General features: G+C 39.0%; 2 protein-coding genes across 2 annotated transcripts in view; both read left to right on the forward strand.

Moving 5' to 3' along the window:
- Positions 1-1,833, forward strand: part of abca7 (ATP-binding cassette, sub-family A (ABC1), member 7) — a 29,484-nt gene extending 27,651 nt beyond the window's left edge. Inside the window, exons 48-50 of the mRNA XM_070908357.1 lie at positions 129-221; positions 512-761; positions 1,351-1,833. Of these exons, the coding sequence (XP_070764458.1) occupies positions 129-221; positions 512-761; positions 1,351-1,833 (826 nt within the window). The remainder of the gene's footprint in view (positions 1-128; positions 222-511; positions 762-1,350) is intronic.
- Positions 1,834-7,170: 5,337 nt separating this feature from the next.
- Positions 7,171-12,597, forward strand: r3hdm4 (R3H domain containing 4). Its single transcript, XM_070909476.1, has 8 exons — positions 7,171-7,350; positions 8,799-8,956; positions 9,229-9,350; positions 10,445-10,547; positions 10,633-10,718; positions 11,317-11,402; positions 11,917-11,972; positions 12,318-12,597. The coding sequence occupies exons 1-8, from the start codon at positions 7,310-7,312 to the stop codon at positions 12,419-12,421; spliced, it is 756 nt and encodes a 251-aa protein (XP_070765577.1). The 5' UTR covers positions 7,171-7,309; the 3' UTR covers positions 12,422-12,597.
- The last annotated feature ends 3,474 nt before the right edge of the window (positions 12,598-16,071 follow it).

Here is a 16,071-nt window from a genome sequence, read left to right on the forward strand (position 1 = left end):
AGATGTACGCTAAATTATTCTTTATATATACATGGCTGTGATAGCCAAGACACACAACGTCCTGTGAGTGTCCTTATAGTGTATTAATAGTGTATGTTAATGGGTTTATCTTGCGTCTGTTTGGTCAGTATGGAGGAATGTGAGGCTCTCTGCACCAGAATGGCCATCATGGTCAACGGCAGATTCCAGTGTCTCGGATCTGTCCAACACCTGAAGAACAGGTAAACACACTCTACCATCTTACCTGGTTATTGCATATTCTGTCTAACCTGAACAATACAAGTTAAACTGTAAACCAAACACAATTCATAAGTCAATGAATGAATGTTGGAGAAATTCCTCCACTTATATCAGTTGCTAAATTTAATGCTGGGCTTTTTAGAGGCGTTTAAACCAAATTTGTCAACTGTCAGAGATTTTTCCTTTTCTTACCATTTATATTGCAGTATCTATCACATGATATAAAATATAAAATCTCGACTATTGTTTTTTTCCATCCTTCACCTTCCAGGTTTGGTGATGGCTACACCATCATCCTTCGTCTGCAGGACACTAAATCCGACCCGGACTCGTGCCCCATCAACACCTATATGAAGAGCTCTTTTCCCAGCATTGAGCTGAAGGAGCGCCACCAGAACGTGCTGCAGTTCCAGCTGCCCTCACATGCCTGCTGCCTTGCTCGTGTCTTCGATGTGCTGGCCAACAACTATGAGGAGCTGGGCATCGTCGACTTCTCTGTTTCACAGACCACCCTGGACCAGGTGAGGACGAGGTGCAGCTGGGATGAGAGCACTTGAACCTCTCACGCTTCTGCAAAAGGATGGTGTAGTGGTCCTGAACCAGGAGCTTCTATAAATACAGCTAAATAGAGCTCTGCATCCCAAACATCATTTTTTAAGGCAATGTGTCGCTCAGTGGATGTTATTTCTCATCAGGCTTTGCTCTCTGACTAATTGACTAATAAAAGTAATCTGTATTGAATTGAAGAGATATGTAAGGTGTTAATTAAATCATCCAGCCACATTTTAATGGTTGGGGAAACAATTTTCTTCCAATATGTTAGATGTGTGACTATTATTATTATTGTTGTTGTTGTTGTTGTTGTTGTTGTTGTTGTTGTAATAAGAGAATAGCGAATTAAACTAGTCTCAACTCTTGAACAATCTTTGAGCATTAAAATTTGACCTTTTAATAACTGCTTCACTAGATACATTAGTTAGCATGCGTGCTAAGATGTGTTGAGAATGACTATCATTAGCTTGATAGTTGATCAGGCTAATATAAATGAATTAATGTGACACTAAAGACGGTTCATTTCACTGATTCTGATTCCGATTCTGATTTTTCTAGGTGTTTGTCAACTTTGCCAAGGAGCAGACTGATGACGACGACCTCACAGATGTTGTCATTGGCAACAGAACAGTACAGACCAACATGACTGCACTGCCCACCAGGATTAACCCTCCCACCATCCAACCACAGCCACCAATCACACCCCCGCAGCCAAGCAAGACCCCACAGCATCATGGGAAATCATCTGACAGCAAACCGAAGGAGGGTAAGTCAAAAAAGGAAAAAGCTGGCAAGGTCAAATCTAAAGAAGGTAAAGCTAATGGAGAAAAAAGCAGCAGTACGGCAATGACCAGAATACGTCAGCCAGAGGAGACGCTTCAGACGAGCCGGAGGGGCAGCAGTGGATCAAATGGCAGCAACACTGGAGCTCAGGGAGAATCCAGTAAATCCAGTGGGTCCAAACACAGAGCTGAGAGCTCCAGTAAAAATCCCTCTGCGCTCTTTATGGTCGACAGCAACACACAGGACAGCGCACTGTGAAGAGGACTGGTGCAACGTGCAGGGGATGCAGGTTGAAAGGACCAACTACTGTCAAAAGCTTTTTATTACTCACTGTATGTTTATTTGAATGTTCCTCAGTGTTGGCAGCGACCTCAGTATGCAACATTACTGTGAACAGTGGAAAAGATGGACTTTGAAAGTGTTACAGTTGAAACTGAGTCATTAGAGGTAAATTTATCTGAAGAAAGAACTAAAGGTTACTGCTTCCTAATACGGCTTTGGTGCCTTGTTCACCTTGTTAACATATCTGTAGCTTTATACCCCTTATTTGGGTTCATAAATCTTACACTGTGTCTTCTCTTTCTGTATCAATCTCATCACTCCAAAGTTTATTTATCCTTAATATTATGCAAAGCTCGATGTAAAAACAAGGAGTGGCGTTCCTCAGGGCTCAATCATTAGACCTCTCCCAATCTCATCTTTATTTTGCAGAAAGCACTTTAAAAAGAAATGCTGCAAACTCTCAAACAGTAACTGGAGAACATGTGTTACATGTAATTATTAAGATGATTTTATATATCAGAAAGCATATGAGGGGTTGTTTAAGAACATTACACAGTATCTCTTATGTAGAGAATAAGATGTTAAATACCTCTTAAATGTTTAATGATGAACTTTACAAGTGTTATTGTTTTGTAAATCAAGAATGTTTTTGTGTTTTATCTGTCAAAAATGTTTGTTTTGTAATGTGAGGGTGTTACCTATGATGAGGAAAAACAATCTTTACTTCTGCCTGGTATTTACTGTCATTTTGATTATTTAATAATTAAGTCATGTTTTGTTTTTCATCTTATAGAGGAATCTGACATCCAGGCTTCCTGCACAGCTCTTGAAAGGTCTGGAAAAAGTATTTCATTATCACAAGATATTATAAAGAAAACTAATATATAAATCTATTGAAGAAGTCCAGACTACACTGTTTTAGCTGCAGAGTCTTGTTACAAATTCTCAATCAAAAGAATTGTAATAGATCAAAGATCAAACAATCAAAGATTTAATGCATTCAGTCTGAGCTGTAAACACCAGACGCAACAACATTGCCTTCAGTCAACTGTTGTTTTGTTTTTTTATTTTAAGTTTCTTTTAAGAAACACTTTTTTTTTCTTTTTTTCTTTTTTTTCAAAAATGACCTAGCTGACTCCAAAGCAGGTTGTTACTGCACTGTAATGTAATGTTACTTTTTAAAAAGATTGTTACAATAGTAACTATAGGCATGATACAAACATAAAGAAGGGTTTCATTCCAAAATGCAAACTGTTACATTAAAATATTAAAATGTGTTTAAAAAGCTGAAATGATGCAGAACCTAAACGTTGGATTAAAATATGTCATTTTGGAATGAAAATCTGTACTACTGAATGTACTTTTATTATGCTTGAGTTCTACTTGAACATTAATTTATCTGTGCATCGACTGTAAGATGTACATTATATACTGAAAATATGCTAGCATAGATAAAAACGGGTATATGTCTGTTGTGAATGTCATGAAGGAAAATAAAATTCTATGGTGTCCTGTAAGATTTTTAAAATAACGTGCTGTTTGTTGTGAGTTTGTTGGCGATGAATCACTGCAGCGTGTTTAAAGCCAGGAGGTTTTTCTTCGTCATAGTGAGGATGAGTGGAGGGAGGCTCCTCTCCCTGTTTACACTGCGTCCACTCGCTAATGTTTCTGTTGCTGCTTCACTGTTAAAAGAAAAAAAGACAGAAACCAAATTTACTGGATGGTTTTCTTAAAACTGAAGTCACTCATCTACTGCAGATAAATAAACTTCTAAATTCACACATGGTCACTGCAAAAATCTTGATATATAGTAAACTCACTCAAATATCTTGTTTACTGATAACATTTTTATCTACTAAGGTATGAACCGTGGTTTGAAGAGTAAGGGTTCAATAATAATCAATATTTTTAGACTTAAGTCACCAAACTTTTTAAACGTTAAATATCTTAAATTTGACCATTTCAATTGCCTAAAAAATACAAGAGTTCAGTGTTTTGTTTCTTTGTTTTCCCAGGGAAGAGAGTATTTAGACCACCACGGAGCATTAAAAGTGTCAGTGTCAGTTAGTTGTTTCACGCTTTCCAGTGTCAGTTGTTCTTTAGGATACATTATTGCTCATAAATGAAGACGTCAGTTGAAGTAATAATCCTTAAGATTTTCATCATATCAAACTTAATTGTTGATACTATTTACGGCTGACATTTTTTCTGTTATAGCCATTAAATTTATTTACAGTCATTAGTTACCTCTCTATGTAATAGTTTTATTGTCAGTGGCAGGGTCCTCCATTCCCGCACTGGATTCAAATGACGTGCACACTAGGGGTTCATTTTCTGTCATTCTGTACGATGTGGAAGACAAGTCAACACATGTGCCAATTGCACGCAATTTTCACACAGGCAAAATTTTCATCATGCAAGACATCAAATTTAATTTAACTAATACGATGCTCCAGTCTGGGATAATGCTGTAACCTTAATGTAACCCTGATAATGTGCTTTCTATACACCGCTTACAATAAATAATAACAACAAAATTGTACTCAAAACCACCAAACACACATGTTTCGATTATCTGTGCAGCGGTCAATCTTCTGCCCGACACTCTTCTCTCTCAAGCGTTGTTCACTAACAGCCGTGAGGAGATGATCAGACTGGACACGTCTCCATGGTCCTTCATCACCACACCTCCTCTTCCTCTCCAGTTTCTGTGTAACTGTCTGCAGCAGGGCGTCCAGACTGGACAAGGAGATGTCAGGAAGACGAAACTCGGCAGATCTCTGCACAGAGATCAAGAGAGTCAGTCAGATCTGTAGTGATCACAGTTCTTTAGAACGGCTTTAAAATTTTAAATCTGCTGTTTAACTTTCTCATTGTTGTCCTGTTTAGTTTGTTAGTGTTTCCTGTAGGCTGGAAGTGTCTGACAGTGGTGAGTACACAGATCCTTTAATTACTTAAAAGTACCTATACCACAATGTAGATATACTCACATACAAGTAAATGTTCTGCTTCCAAAATACTTCATAAGTAAAAGTAAAAGTACATGATGTACTTAATGTATCAAAAGTACTCGTTCTGCAGAAGAACGTCCCCCGTGACCGATATAATATTATAATGTCATTGTTCAATGTTTTTAAAGGAGCAGATGTAATCAGTCTTTAATGACTAACATTATTAGTCAGCTGGTTTTGTAGTGTACTCACACTTTTAGATAACAGGGGATTGTCCATCCAGGGCCTGCTGTCTGGTTCTCGTCCTGGAACTAGCCCGTCGCCTCCACAGCCTTTTAGTGTAATGTTTGAAGAGATGGTCCTGGTTTGCTCAGATAAACTGATGGGAGGGAGAGGTGTGTGGCACCTCTTGGTCTTCTGACACTCAGGTGCTGCTTTAGATTGAGTTATAGGTGGCAGCACAAACGAAGGACTTAGAGTTTGTTTGGTGTCAGTGTCCAAATTGAATCCTGTGTAAGAATCACCTGGATCAAGTGTTTCCACTGATTTACTGACAGATGGGTCACTTTGGCTGCTGGTTTCTGCTTCCTTTTTACTTGTACAGCTGTTGTCTTCTTCTTTCCCCTCCTCTTCCTCCACAGGCTCCTTGGCTGCAGCCAAAACAGGCATAAGGTTGACACAAAGCCTCATTATATTCCCTGATGTCTCACATGTAGTTGTGAGACGTTTGCTGTTTGATGTGGTAACTTGAATCTTCTCCTTTGACTTCACAGTTCTCATCCTGGGAATTGATTTCTCTACTTTACCCACGATCATCGGACAAGAGTCTGGCTCATGTTTTTCGAGTTTTATTGTTGTCATCTTCTTCTCTTTCCACATTCCAAATTTTGTATAAAAACACCTTTGAGAATCGTCTCTCATATTGTCCAAACATCTCTCAAAAAAGCTTAATAGGATTTTTTAAAAAGTCCAAACTTTGCAGAGTGTTGTGTTCTGTCTCCCAGACTTCTCAAAATGAGAAGCTCCTTTTCTCTCCAGCAGCAGTGAGAACAATTAGATGGCTTTGTGGCAGACCTATTAAACTGGCTGTTATGGTAACATGCACACAAACCCTTAATGAGCGGGAAAAGAGTCATTGTCATTTCAGATTGTGTCAAAGGAAGGATAGTGTTTGAGTTGAAACTGCTCAAAGATGCAGGATGAGAAGATGATGGAGGTGGCAGAGGCTTTAATTTGCAAGTTATGACAGGAATTTGTTTGATGGGGTGTGCCACAGATTGTCTAGAAACAAGATGAATCACTCTGGAGTTAAAAAAAAACAGTCACACTCAAGCACATTTGTATCTGTATTGGATTTAATAAATATATATATATTAGTAGGACGTATGCATGCTTTTTGTATCAACAAGTTCACAAGTACAGTACATTACAAAGTTGCATTAATCAATATGTATCATATTGACAATGAATTAAATGATGATGTGTTATGTGTAAGGTTTGTAGTGACAAACCCACAGAGGATTATCACCTGACTCTGCAGTTTCCGCAGTGTTTTAGTGTCTTTGTTTGTTTTGGTTTTAAGGCCCACAACTTTGTTTTTACAGCACTCTCACTGCTCGAACCAAACTTGTTTCCAGCACCAGCTGGTAGCTGCTTTTTTGTTTGTTTGTTTGTTTGTTTGTTTTAGCAAAATGCTCTGATAAACTGACTGTTCTCTACCTATCCAGCACTAAAGAACAGATGGAGCATTTAGCAGCTAAAGAGCCAGATATTTCCCTCGTGAGTTGGTGGAGACTAAAACAGAGCTAGAAAGAGAGTGAATATTGGACTTACATTCATTCAAGTGGACAGAAACTCAACTCCAAATGAATGATAATGTTGCTCTGTCTGTTGGATGTGCAGCTGTTTGCTAACACGTGAGCAACAACAACTTGTGTCATATATAATTTGCCATTTTTGTGTTTCAAGCTTGTTTTGCTGTCCTCAAGTGATAAAACAAATATATTGCAGCAGCTTTTCATTCATAAGTAAAAATGATTGGGACCTTTGGTGTCATACAGGTGAACACACAAGCTTTGGTCAACATTTTAACTACCTCGGGCAACAACAATGTTATTTTACCAGAGCAACGCATGTCCAGACATTAAACAAGTGTTGTTTACGGCGTTTTTGAAGTGTAGTGAAATGTTTAAAAGCTGTAACAAACTACTCCCTCTCTCCCTCACTCTTTGTAACTACAAAGAGACAGAGTGAGAGCTCTTCCTTTTTCTCCCCTCTTTGTTTGTGTCGGGGAACAGCAGCTATTTTTGTTCTGGTGGTTCAGCCCACTGTCAAGCTAGCAGCCAAGGAGCTAGCTGTTAGCTGTTAGCTACTTTCAAAGATAACCTACAAACATACTCGCTGTTTTAACTTCTTTTTTCCGTCCCAGGTGTATTTACTTTTTCACACTTTCCGTGAATATCCAGAGTGTTGGTTCCCTCCGTTTGTTTCGCTGGAATAAGATGGTCGTTTTGACAAATAACAATGAAGAACAGGATTATATGTGAGTAAAAAGTACGAGTATGTAAGCTACTTAGCGTTAGCCCGAATTACAACTCAATTTAAATGGCTATTGTGATTACGTTAGGAGTTGTGAACGGTTTTAGATTTGCTGAAATCCTGCCAGCTCTCTTGCCAATCAACAACTCTATATATTCCCAGTTGCTAGTTTGGTCGACGTTAATATCAGGCCTTTAACTAGCATTTCTTTCAGCAGCTGGCAGCTGACTGTAGCTGACCTAGATATGTTGGTTGTCGTGGAGTCTTTAAATTCATAGAATAAATAACGTTAAATAACGTCAGGGCGTTTCTACCAAGAAAATAGCTGATAGCTCTCTTGGCACTTCCTACAACACATCTTATTCACATTATGTAGTGATTTCCTTGTTGTCACGTAAAAATCAAGTAACTGATGTGAACATATTGCTTTAATTTAAAATTGTTGTTAAAACTGTAGGCCACTGCCTGGTTAGCCACTGCCTGGTTAGCTAAGCTTTAAGTGTGCTAAGGTTTACATATCAAAGTGATATTATGTGATATCTCGTTGTGGACAAACCTAACTAACCCAGGCAGAGATTACATCATGTTATGTTGCTGTAGTGCTGCTAACAACCTGCAGGGCTCAGGCTAAAAATGGGATCAGCTAGGCAAGTTGGCAGCTCACAGGCAGAAAACCCAGCAGAGGCGGTCCGCAAACGCAACACCCACTGACCTATATCTGCAGCTCCTGCAGGAGGCTCTCCCAAGCTTTGATCCATTTGAAAACACTGCAGAGATAAATCCGAAGCAGCACAGAACAGTAAAGGAGAAGCCCTTAACAACTGAGTTCGCAGTGTGGTGATCATCTGCACCTTTCACTGCCACTTTAGCTGTTGGGTGTATTCTTCTTCTTTCCTTTGATAACTTGCCAAATAAGATTAGGGTGTACTGATATACTGCATGCCCATATAGATACACCATTTCACACCATCTTTTCAGCAAGTGTGCAGTAAGCCAAGCTTAAGCACCTCCTGCTTGAAGCACTGCACCCTCTCAGACTTAAAAATGACGCCTGTGTGCTCAAGAAAATGTCTAATTCAAAGAGCTTCCGCAACACAGATGGGTCAAAGCAAGAAGCAAGTCCATTGAAATGGATGAAAATTAGGTCACACAAAACCCTTTCCATATCCTGTGTACTGAGAAAAGCGTGCTCTCTTGCGCTGTGCCTGTCTTCCTATACATGTAACCCACAACTGAATGATCACAGTTTCTGTGTATGTGCCTATATTCTCACAAGTTGTTGTTAAAGACAAGGAAGTGTAAAATAATCACAGACTGAAGAAGTACATGCAGCAGCTTGAGGAAGTGGGTACACCAAAAAAGTACAGCCCTTAAGCAAAAAATAACTCAAACAAATAAAATAATACTTTCCCCTTCAGGATTTGTGTAATATCTTGTCCTCTGTTTTCCTAGCCTGATAGAGGAGCGTAAATGCACCTCCCTGCCCAACTCTCCTGCCAAGCGAGTGTCTCCCACCAAAAAGAAGCAGTTTTATATCAACCAAGCCATCCGCAACTCTGACCTCACTCCCCGAGCCAAAGGCAAGAAGAGCCTCCGCCGACAGGAGAACAGTAAGCTCTCATTTAACATGATCAGATTATAAGAAGTTGTCATCCACTGCAGGCCGAGCAATGCCGGACAAACCTTTAAGTCTGTGTGCCACCTTTTAAAAGATGAACGTGAATTTTGCGTTGAAATAGCAAACTGTGCTTTCAACAGAGAGAAAGAGTGTTTACATTGAATCACTAAAAATACCAGTACTACAAAAGATGTTTTGTATTTCAAGAATTAACATTTTGTATTCATACATCTGTCCATCTATCTCTTCTCCTCTGAAAACCAGCGCTCTTTCTTGCTAATCTTCTTGAGAGGGATGAGTGCTCCAAAGATGATCTGGAAGTTTGCAGTAACCCGGCCATCCCATCCATCTTCACCGAGGCCTGCACCAACGGAAACTACATAGAGGTAAGTTTTCTTCAGCTGGGCTTAAACTCTGCTGCCTTTCTCAGTAATGCTGCAGGAGTGACGTTAGGTCTATCTTGGTTTTAGGTTTTCCATTTTTCTCCCCAGCACTAGAGACTAAGTTTTAAGACAGCTGAGTTTTACCTTTTCAATTACCTGCAATAGCCTTAGAGCTTGTCTTGCATCTCTGATCCAATCACGATCAAATTTAAAAACACCCAAATAAACAAGTTTATATTTTAAAACTCGTCCTCCTCATTCTCATTCTCAGAATCAGAATCAGAAATACTTTATTGATCCCCGGGGGGAAATTGTACAGTACCGGTGCTCCCATTCAAGAGTAGAAAGTAGCATCATTTAGAACTAAAAGTATGTACAAAATATAAAAATAAGAAATAGAAAATAAAAAATATACACATTTACAGTATTTAAGTGAACAATGAGGTAAAAAATATATACAATAACAATGTATATGTATGTATGTATTGCACTGAAGTGTATGACTATATATGTATTGCACTTAAACATTTAAGAATAAACAGTGAGGTAGTATATGAACAGGTGAAGTAGATACAGATTTCCAGTCTCTTCCTGAGTGTCTGACACTCAGAGGGAGGAGTTGAACAGTTTGATGGCCACAGGCAGGAATGATTTCCTGTGTCGCTCTGTTGTGCATTTGGGAGGAATGAGTCTCCCACCGAAGCTGCTCTTGTGTCCGACCAGTACGTCATGGAGAGGATGTGAAACATTGTCCAACAGAGTCCAGCTCTACCCCCACAACGTCACTGGCCTTGCGGATCAGTTTGTTTAGTCTGTTGGAGTCTGCCACCCTCAGCCTGCTGCCCCAGCATGCAACAGCATAGAGGATAGCACTGGCCACCACAGACTCATAGAACATCCTCAGCATAGTCCGGCAGATGTTGAAGGACCTCAGCCGCCTCAGAAAATAGAGACGGCTCTGGCCCTTCCTGTAGAGGGCATTAGTGTTCTTTACCCAGTCCAGTTTATTGTCTATGTGAACTCCCAGGTACTTGTAATCCATTGTAGAGGATTACAAGTACCTGGGAGTTCACATAGACAATTCTCTTTCCTTTTAGCCGTGGAATGACTTCATGAATTGCTCCGGTGAGGAGCAGGAGAGGCTGTTGTCTCTGCTGGAGCGAGAGGGGGCCAAGAAGAAAAACAAAGACCAGAGGAATGGTGAGCGTTTCAGTCTGTGCTTGTTTGTAGTTTGTTGTTGTTTTAAGTGCGTCTGTTTGGCTGACCATCGCTCATCTCTTCACAGTAAATCTTGCCTTCACTGCTCAGGACTGCTTCCAGAGAATCGATCGCAGGCTGCGAGCGACTCTAAAACGCAAACAAATCCCCATGGTGAGTGTCGTCTCGTTTTGTCACTGATCATGTCAGTTGGATGGGATTTATATTCATGGTAGGAGTCTCATATATACAGTAGCTTCAAAGTTAAAGTTAAGCCTCAACTTCTTGTCAATTATCAGTCCATATGGTGACATGACAACTGGTGGAAAACATGTTAACCTCAGTATTTGTAGCCATATTGTAGCCAGCTTCTTGTCTCTTTTTCCTTCTCCTAGTTAACATGTTACAGATTTCTGCAAAGGACAAACACAACACCAGATATTTTATGGCAAACATTATATCGACCAATGCCCCGGACAAGATATAGAATCGTAGGTGAATCAGTTTGAGCCTCCTGTAATATTACTGAGGTCTATAAATAAGAAAATTCAGAACACGGTAGCTCCAAATTGTTATTAATGCTGTAAGAGTGTGCACAGGGCTGTGAGAGCAGTAAAGGAATCATGACTCACCTTGAGGACGTCAGCAGGAGTTCAGTATTTTGCTTAAGCACAAACCAAGCATGAGGACACATGATTGTTGTGGAGGTTGACTCTCTTACCCATCTCCCTCCCTGGCTGACGCCCACTATATATTTTTCTCCTCCTCACAGGGAACTCTGGAATTACTTGAGGAAAACCTTCTGAGCTTCTTCATCGCTCAACCTCACTCAGTTTACACTACCAACCTCGCCAGCAGGTAGAAATACTTCTTCTGTATTCAGAATATCTGCAGGTTTCTTAAAATTCATACGCAGAAGTCTTAAATATGTTGTCTTTCTCCAAATATACTTTAATCGGAAGTCTGAAAAAATGCTGTTTTAGAAGTTATAAGTTTCGGTGAAATTAATCGTTCAGGTTCTGACATCTCCAATCCACAGACAGTAGATTTTTTTGCTGAGTAGCCCTAAATATCTGATTCCAACAGTAACATTATGGAGGCTGTTTAAGTCCACATATTCACTATCAGGTTGAAAGCACCGGCTGATGGATCCTAATTATGTTTCCTCACCTTGAAAACCAGTTTATATTAGATTACATGAAACCTCTCGATCCACACAAAGAAGTGGAGTCATTGCAGCAGGAAATACAAAACAACAGACAAAAAGAAAAACCTTAAACTAACTTTATTGATCTGTGCTGGGAAACGAACCACTTTCTATGAGTGGTTGGAAGAGACTGAGTCATTTCTCTGTTGTTTGTTTGTGAATCAGCTTTGAGAGACTGCTGCTTCACGCCGTGTGCCAGTACATGGACCTCGTCTCTGCAAGTGAGTGGAAACACATTAGACACACTGGACTAATATATCAGACTAGTCTGCGCTTTTCCAACTTTAAATATGAAGAATGTTGTCTGAACAACCACTTTATAAAGGAAAACAACATTTGGCTTTTAGAAGGTAAAATTAATAGAAGAAATATTGTCTCAGTGACATAACCACAGCACATAAACAGCTGTATTAAAGCCTTTTAACAAGATGTTTTAAGAAGAATTATAGATACTTCTCTGTTTACATAATCCTATTTACACAGCCTTGTTGAACTTAACAAAGCCAGCTTAATGTTTTTCAATCACATGAGAGCGATCAAAGTCCGCTTGTTTGTTGGACCCTCAGGCACTGACAACAATGGGTCACGTCAGACTGAAGTGGTGAACAAACAAGAAGAGTTTCTGCCTCCTAGACTGCTGCTGTCTGCCCACCTGGAGCAGATGAGCTGAGATCAGGACCTCGCCCTGTTTCCCTTTTTTTCTGAGAGATGAGAGGTGCGCAGTCTACATGTTAAGTCTGTGTAAAGTCCGACAAGCTCAGAAAACAAAGCTGAAAAATACCTGCTTCCTTTTTCTCTGGTTGTCTCTGGTTTCTGTAGTAAATTTTCCATTCATTTTATCCACAAACAAATGGACTTCCTGTATGTTAACAGGGGCATACATGCTAAACTTTAGCATGTTAGCATGCTGCTGCTCGAATTCAGCTCAAAGCACAGCGAAGCCTAAGTAAATGAGGTTGACACACACACACCTGAGGCTGAAACTTGCCTTACATCTGTGCAGAGAATAACCTTTTTGATTTAGGTGACATGACCTCTCTTACACCACCCTCAAATCTTTACCAGCAGGGCAGAACATGTCAAATTTGGCCTAAGAATAGTAGAGTTGTCAAAGCTGTTTTTCATCCAACACTTTTGTTTTCTGGTGTATGATAAGAAGTACAGCATCATGGAGCTGTGTGGCTCGAATGAACTACTGTTTCCACACAGCATTGGGAATGAATTCCCTTTCTCAAATGTGTTAATCTCATGACCTGAGTTGTGATGTGGTATTCCCAATAACGAAAGCAAATTACACTTCATGCAATCTGTTACAAAACACATGGCAACAAATGTCAGAAGCATCATTATAGCATTGTGCCAAAGTTGATTTATGAGCTGTAAAGCCTTAAAGCAACAGGTTAATCCATAATGTCCCTTTTCTTGGTGCAAATAATAGAATTTCACAACAAGTTTAAACAACATCAAATATGACTTTTGTGGACTCATATTTAATATTAATTTCAATAAAACACATCATAACAGTAAATAATGACAATATTAACCTAAAACAATAATGGAAGATTTACTAGGAACTCTGTATTTCTAATAAAGAATGACAATTTGTAAAGGTGCTACGACAGAGGAACCGCTGTAATACATCAGGAAATGCACGGCTGCCTGAAGGATTAGCCTGTAGGATTTGTGTAAGTAGTGAGGTATGAAGCATGAATATTAATAGTCTCTCTACATTATATGCCCAAACACATCTCTCATCATCGTAGGTAAAGAAGCAAATGTCTTTCGTCGAGGGTGTGAAATGACAGCCTCTGATATGCTTGGGACGTAAAGTCATTCTTTGATAATTATCTCTGTGTTGTGAATTATGAGAAGAAAACTCCTTCTTCAGGCACAATTTCTTTAGGATCTACTTTTGGGATTTTAACTTTCTCTGCTAGCTTTGTCTAGCCTGGTCACCTTGTCTACGCCGGCCGCGTTTCAGCTGCATTTCTTCGTCATCATCTGAAGGATACGCTTATGTTTTAACCAACCAAACTCTCTCTGTCGACTGAGTAATGACTGCATAACAACTGTGACTTGAAACATTGTTCAAGTCTATTTTCTTCCACTACATGATTGTATGGCAGCGCTGTGGCTGATACAGTGTAGACACTGACAGACAACTGCAGCTGCTGATGTGGTGCCTTCGCTGCACGCTGGTGTAGACGAGGTGTAAATGTTACTTCAGTCAATAATCAAAGACAACATAAAGAACTATACTAAAGTTAAAAACTGTCCCTGTAGATGTAGTCTTGGATTTCTTACAACACGCACAGCGCTCACTCAGTTTACATTTAACATACAACTCCAACGTTTAAAGCCTGTTTTGTAACATACACAGATAGTATGGATTAAAGGTATACTGTATGTACACTAGATGTGTTACATTGGTAGACAAATAAGCACATTTAAGGTGTTTTTGATGGTAGAAACCTGAGTTTTGCCTCTCAGGTATGTTTCATCTCAATATTAACATTTACAACCCCGGAAAAGCACTTCTGCCTTATGAAAACAAGGTTCTATGTTTTTTCTGTAATTATATTTCTACATTTGTACTTGACTTGATTTTGGTAACGGGTTATTTAAAAAGAAAGAAAATCCCCTATTTGTTTTTATACTGTCGTTGACAGTGTAACGAAACTTGACCTGTTGGTGCATTTTGTCAACAACCAAAGTTTGTGTGTTTGTCGTGTGGAAATCCAGTTTCTCAGGCTTTAAACTTCTCACTCTGAATGTCATGTAGTGATCTCACATGGTGTCATTTTCTGTGTACTGTATACTTTCTTCAAGATGAACTTGTGTTCATTTTGTTCACCCCAGCATCTTGGGGTGCTGCCAACTTTTTAAATACATGTAGTTGTGCTGTAAATAATGAACTTGGATCATTGACTTGTGCCAACATTTGGATTGAAAAAGCTTTATACACTAGACTAAAACATCTCTCTGTATATAATGATATGTGTGTGTGCTACAGTACCTATTTATAATTGTCACTGCAACTATTAAAGGATTTAAGATGTTTTTGTCTCTTTTCTCATCTCATTGTGTACTTTTTACTTGCTAAATGCTAAAAGACATGTCTGATTTAACTTTGTATACATGTAGAAATATCTGCTGCGGACAGTTCGTCATCAGTGGAGGAAGAAGTGCTTAGATCTTCCGCTTAAGTAAAAGTTTTGTGAATAATAGTAATAGTATTTTTTCAAGGCAAACCTAAATTCTACATATAATCCATTATAAATCTCTACTGCAAGTATTCCCTTACAAACCAATCTTCATTTTCAAATAGTCCTGGTTACTCTGAAAAATAAAATGTGCGTTACATCCATATTTGAAGCTTATGAGAGACTTTGAGAAGCTGCTAAATGTTAACTCGCCTGTGACTGGGCAGATCATTGATAAAAGGATGATCACTGGGTCCATTGGATCCTGTCAAACCATTTCAAATCTAATAATATTTTGTGAAGTTACATTGTAGACACATACTGTAGAGTTTTGCTCTGCCTCCCTTCCACTAGATGGTGTACTAGTACAAAGAAACAGGCCATTATTGACCACAGGGATCAGAATTTATAGTTATTATTTATGATCACTTAAGGCATTGTATAGGCAGTTTGCACACATGGTTTGTAGTTTTAAAAAGGGGAACTGTTTTTAACAGCTTTTAATGTCACAGAAGCAGCTTTGAAAGATGATGTACCACAGGCACAATAATGTAAACACTCAACTCTGATGTAGCTGTTTGGATGACAACAGTTTGCAGCATTTTGTCAGCTGTTTTCAAAACACAAGATAGCTAACAGAGCTCAGTAGTGGACAAATCATCCTCATAAAACTGCAAACTGTCTGAAGGAATCGTGTCAAAAATCATGTCGAAACAAAATAACATGGACGACCATATACAGTGGTGATATTGAACTGAATACCACCCACCTTTGCAGCTTTACTTGATGTATTTTATTTACCAAATTTTTCTTGTGATGTGTTCATTTTGTCAACAACCTGTATTGTGCCTTAAAACGTAGTTTCTAAAGTGTTATGTTCAAACACAATATGTAGAGTACTTTGGCTCCATATTGAAACATAAACTGAAATATTCAAATGGCTGCAATTGCATTTATTTATTTATCATTATACTTTAGGATTACACAAATGAATCAAATACACGACTCAGCTTATCATGAAACCAGTATCAGAGATGAGAAAACCGTTTAGAAAAGGCAGAATACTTTGAATATACAGCCCAAACTATAATTCATGATGTTTGCATGTCAAACACTT

Source organism: Enoplosus armatus, chromosome 7 (genome assembly GCF_043641665.1).
Source record: "Enoplosus armatus isolate fEnoArm2 chromosome 7, fEnoArm2.hap1, whole genome shotgun sequence".
Classification (NCBI taxonomy): Eukaryota; Metazoa; Chordata; class Actinopteri; order Centrarchiformes; family Enoplosidae; genus Enoplosus; species Enoplosus armatus.

Bases quoted from the DNA above. Each gene is read 5' to 3' on its own strand.
- r3hdm4 (XM_070909476.1), top strand. From the start codon at position 7,310: ATGGTCGTTTTGACAAATAACAATGAAGAACAGGATTATAT. The intron at 7,351-8,798 runs GTGAGTAAAAAG...CTGTTTTCCTAG, and splicing joins AATGAAGAACAGGATTATAT to CCTGATAGAGGAGCGTAAAT. The intron at 9,351-10,444 runs GTAAGTTTTCTT...CTTTCCTTTTAG, and splicing joins CCAACGGAAACTACATAGAG to CCGTGGAATGACTTCATGAA.